At 68.8% G+C, this 4,805-nt stretch overlaps 2 protein-coding genes across 2 annotated transcripts; both read left to right on the top strand.

Moving 5' to 3' along the window:
• Positions 1 to 16: 16 nt before the first annotated feature.
• On the top strand, positions 17 to 2,972 carry AURANDRAFT_72817 (hypothetical protein; the record flags this gene model as incomplete). Its single annotated transcript, XM_009044219.1, has 3 exons — positions 17 to 1,175; positions 1,414 to 2,842; positions 2,938 to 2,972. 3 exons carry the CDS (start codon positions 36 to 38, stop codon positions 2,970 to 2,972), a joined length of 2,604 nt encoding a protein of 867 aa, XP_009042467.1.
• A 994-nt stretch (positions 2,973 to 3,966) lies between these two features.
• On the top strand, positions 3,967 to 4,635 carry AURANDRAFT_3346 (hypothetical protein; the record flags this gene model as incomplete). Its single annotated transcript, XM_009044220.1, has 2 exons — positions 3,967 to 4,382; positions 4,503 to 4,635. Coding segments are annotated over 2 exons (549 nt in total), but the record flags the coding sequence as incomplete, so codon positions are not given.
• Between the last annotated feature and the right edge of the window lie 170 nt (positions 4,636 to 4,805).

Raw genomic sequence — 4,805 nt, 5'->3', positions numbered from 1 at the left:
CTCGACGCCGCGCGGCGCCGCCGCGGCGCCGGACGATGCGCATCCTCGTCGCGGCCGTCGCGCTGGCGCGCGCGGCGCAGGACATCGACATCTTCCCGGAGGTGCGCGATTTCGTCGAAGCGCACGAGGCGAAGGCGACCCCGAGCGCGCCGCCGCACTTCGACGAGTTCCAGGGCCTCGAGCGCCACGGCCTGCTGAGCGGCGGGTCCGGCGCGTCCTACGTGAACCGGAGCTGCGCCTACGACAAGGTGCGCGGCTTCCCGGCGCGGCGCGTGCTGCTGCTGACGCACAGCAACGCGAGCCTCTTCGACGTCGACGAGCGGCGCGTCGTCTCGGTGCTCGCGCACGAGCGGAACGCGCGGTTCCGCGGCAGCGTGCCCACGGCCGAGGGCCTGTGGGTCGTGACGTCGCCCATGGGCGCGGAGCGCGACGAGCTCTGGCTCCTGGGCGGCGAGCCGGGCGTCGTGAAGAAGCGGCTCGTGATCCCCGGCACGTACGACGCGCACGACGCCGTCTGCGTCGGCGACGCGTTCTGGCTCGTCGACACGTTCCACGGCCGCGTGCTCAAGCTCAGGACGCCCGACGCGGCCGCGGACGAGCTCGAGGTGCTCCGCGAGCTCCCCGCGTGGAGCCGCGACGAGCACATCAACCAGGTCGGCGTGTCGGGAAAACCGAAGACCGAGGGCCACGCGCTCCTCGTCGGCGTCCACAACCGGGGCCGGCCGAGCCGCATCGACATGGTCCCCTCGCCCATGATCTCCACGTCCAAGCGGTCGCTCTCCGGCGTCGGCAAGGGCGCGCACGGCATGGCGCTGTGGCGGTCCGCGTACCTCGTGCACCTCGACTCGGCCGCGAACGCGCTGAGCCTGCTGAGCCTCGACAAGGCGACCTACACGCACGTCTGGCGGGCGCCGGCGGGCACCTTCCTCAAGGGCCTCGCGGTCATCGGCGACGTCGCGTACTTTGGCGCGTCGCCCGAGAGCAAGTCCATCAAGGAGCGGCTCGAGGTCGAGGTCACGCTCGTCGCCGTCGACCTCGCCGTCGCCCTCGCCAACGTCCAAGGCGACCAAGCGGGCGCGAGGCGCGATTCGACCGTGTTCCGGGTGCCCCTCGCGGGCCGCGGCCTCCTCAACCAGGTCGTCGCGCCGAACTACGTCTGCGCCGCGCTCGGCCGCGTCATACAATAGCAGGGTGGGGGTGTTTCGTTTCGGGTATCGGCGCCTTGGTCCTTGCGACGCCCGGAGTGGTCGAGTCTGCGGGCGTCGAGCCGGCTCGCAGCCGGCCGCGCAGCCTCCTCGCGGCGCGGAGCGGTCGATCCGACTCGTGTTAGCGAGTGATCGGCAAATTTGCCAAGCTTGGTCAACCCGGACACTCCTTGTGATGGGCGGGACGACCTCACGCGAGACGCCACAGTCCCGGCCGGCGCCCGCGGCGGCGGACACCCTCGCGAAGAAACGGCTAGCGTCCCCCGAAACCTTCGTCCGCGTGCTCACGTCGAATGATGCGTATTCCGCCATCCTCGCCTATTCAGGCTTCGAGCGCGTCCTCACGGTCGAGACGCTCAGCCACGCGGCGCGGCGCGCGAGCCGCGCCGCGGAGCTCCTCCTCGACACGACGGAGATCTTCGAGGCGCGGCCCTTCGACGTCGAGCGCGTGCGACGGGTCATGATGGTCGCGGACCGCGACCGCCTCTGCCGCGCGCGGCGGTCGGGGCTCCTGGGCCCCCGGCCCCTCGTGGTGACGAAGACCTTCTTCCGAGGCTACTACTGGGAGCTGCACCCGTCCGTGCCGTGGACGCCGAGCGACGCGGTCTACCCGCCCGAGGGCGGCGCGCGGCTCCTGAGCCCCTGCGGCCGCCAGTCCGCGGCGCTCGGCGACGGCACGGCCGTCCTCGACGCGCCGCGCGCGGCCGCGTCCCTCGCGGCGATCAAGCGCGCGCGCCTCGGGCTCCTCGGCCACGGCAAGATGACGATCTTCGTCGACCCGGATCCGACGGACGCGCGCGCGCGCAAGCTCGGGAAGCGCTACTTCCAGCGCCTCAGCAACGCCGGCATGCTCATCCCGCGGCGCTCCTGGCGCGTCGACGAGGCCGACGCGGCGGCGCTCGTCCGGTCCATGGGCGGGCCCTCGGCGCCGCGCGCGCTCCGGGACGCCGCGGCGCTGTGGCACGGCCACGACCACGGTGGCCAGAGCCTGGGGCCGGAGCGCTACGACGCGATGCTCGCGCGGTCCGCGTCCTCGGCGTCGTCCGTCGACGCCGCCCTGCTCCGGCGCGTCGTCGACGCGGCGGCGTGGAACAACCTGCGGCGGGAGGCGGAGCGCGGCCGCGGCTACAACCATCGGCTGACGGAGCAGGACTTTGAGGCGGCGTGCCGCGACGCCGGCGCGCCGCGCTGGCGCGAGATCTGGGCCGAGGCGCTCGACGGCCTGCTGCTGCCCTTCGAGCCCGAGTACTACAAGGGCGTCGAGGGCAACGTCGGCGTCGTCGACACGATCCGGTGCGCGGGCGACGTCCGCCCCGGCGACGTCGCGTCCGTGAATATCGAAGAGTTCCCGCTGCTCGCGGCCGCGTCCAGCGCCATCACGTCGCGGTGCGGCGGCGACCCCGCGGTCTGCTTCGGAGCCGAGCTCGAGAACGTCGTCTTCAAGCACCGGCACGGCGGCCAGGGCGTCTTCTCGCTCGCGATCGGCGTTTTGAAAGACCTCGAGGCGCGACGCGACGGCGAGGCCGACGGCAGCGCGGGCCAGCGGCGCTTGGAGACGGCGTGCCAGGCCGTGCTCGCTCGGCACGTCCCGTTGAAGGGCGGCGACGACGTCGAGGTCTACGCCAAACCCGAACAAGGTGCGCTCAACCCTATCAACGGGACCTGGAAACAAGCCAAAATCCTCCTTCCGGAAAGATTATCAAGCGGATATCACGGACTTTGTACGGTTCAGATTGGCGACGAAGAAAGTTCCATACTCCTGGGTGAGGTGCGAAAGGCCGGCGCGCAGTCCGCGGCGACGGCGCTCCTCGTCGCGGCCGTGGAGCACTCGCGCAACGACGTCGTCCGTCTTCTGCTCGACCTCTCGCCAGACTTTGCTGCCGAGGCGGTCCTCTGTCCCGGAGGTTCCTTCTATAATCGGAAGCAACGCAAGACGGCTCTCGACGTTGCCGTAGACGCCGGAAACTCTGTCGCGCTTGGTCTCCTCTGTGCGAAACTGCCCTTTTTCATGATGGGATTCTCTCGCGGTTCTCTCGGATCCAGCCCCTTCCATTCGATTCGCAACAACGACCACTTGTCACCTAATCTCGCGCCCCAAATCCGTGCCGAGTTCGCGCGCATTCTTGTTGATGGCTTCACCGACGACTTTAAGCCCGAACCGGAACTCGCCGCGGTCTCCGCCGCCGTCAATGGCGACGCTGGTCGGGCGTGGCAGGAGATCGCTCGTCTCGTCGCCGTAGGCAAGCGCGCCGTGCTATTCCACGACATCCGCTCCTTTGTGAGAAAGCGTTGGCGAAGGAAGCAGCGCGACGCCACTGCCGCCGCGGCCGCGGACGATGAGGAGGACTCGGACTCGGACTCGGATTCGGACGATGACGATGAAGTGCTACAAGAGTCCCGACGACGAAAGGAGGCCGCCCTCCAAGACACATCGACAGCTTTCAAAAAAGCGCTTTATGCTGCCGCGCGGCACGGTCAAGTCGAGGTAATCGAGGCCTTGCTGCGGTTCCCGACGATGACTTACGGGCTAAGCCTGAAACATGTCGCAGAATATGCAGTGACCGAAGGCCACCCGATGTGCTTCCGGTTTCTGGTGCGTGAGCTGATTGCACGATCCCAAAGTGTCCCCAGACTGCGAAGGCAGTGCGGCGAACTAGCGTGCCTCGCGGCGCGACTCGGTCGGTCGGAATCGTTGCAAGTGCTTCTTGAAGAAGGGGTTTCTCTCCATGTCGCCACCTCCCGTGATGACCTTGGACTATGGAACAGTCCCCTTGAGCAGGCCGCGCTCTACGGTCAGCCAGACTGCATCGTTGTGCTCCTCAAGGATCCCGCGGTTCGAGCTTCGCTGCGCGAGCGTCAGTCCGACGCGATCGCCAAGGCCTGCACTCAGGGCCACGTGGCGTCGCTCACGCTCCTTCTCGACGTCGATGGCGTCGACGCTGGCCACGTCCGACCGTGGCCGAGGATAACGTCCCATACCTCGACGATGCTTCACGCGGTGACGAGCGACGAAGTGAACGTCGTGGAGACGCTCATCCACTACGGCGTGGACGTGAACTTTAGCGTGCCGGAGTATAAGACGCCGTTGGGCATGGCGGCGATCCAAGGCTACATCGACATTGCGGAGCGCCTCCTGGACGCCGGCGCGACGGTGCGGCGGCGGGACGGCGACCGCTTGTTTAGCGCGTACACGCTCGCGTGCATGAACTTCTACTGCTCGTGGAAAGGCTACGAAGAAGCCGGCGACGACATGCTGAAGCTCCTCCTCGCCGAGCGGCCCGACGACTGCTCGCCGAGCGGCCCGGGAAATCCGCTCTGTGAGGTCGTCGCGTACGCCGGGAACGAGGAGATGTGCCGCGTGCTCCTCGACGCGGGCGCGGACGTTTCCGCATCCGTCGAAGAGAGCGGCGTCACGGCGCTCCATATCGCCGTGTACTGCGCCGTGACCCACGCGTCGAACCTGGTCATCAGCGCCCGAATGGTGCCCATCATCCGATTCCTCGTCGCGCGAGGCGCGGACCTCGACGCGCGGACGCGGTGCCAGCCGACGCCCCGCCACATCTACGAGCACCTGGACGACTACGCGTCCGGCGGCGGCGG

This window comes from Aureococcus anophagefferens, assembly GCF_000186865.1.
Source record: "Aureococcus anophagefferens unplaced genomic scaffold AURANscaffold_191, whole genome shotgun sequence".
In the NCBI taxonomy this organism is placed as follows: Eukaryota; class Pelagophyceae; order Pelagomonadales; family Pelagomonadaceae; genus Aureococcus; species Aureococcus anophagefferens.
The sequence above is the reverse complement of the archived record's forward strand: the minus strand, read 5'-3'. Positions and strand labels throughout refer to the sequence as shown.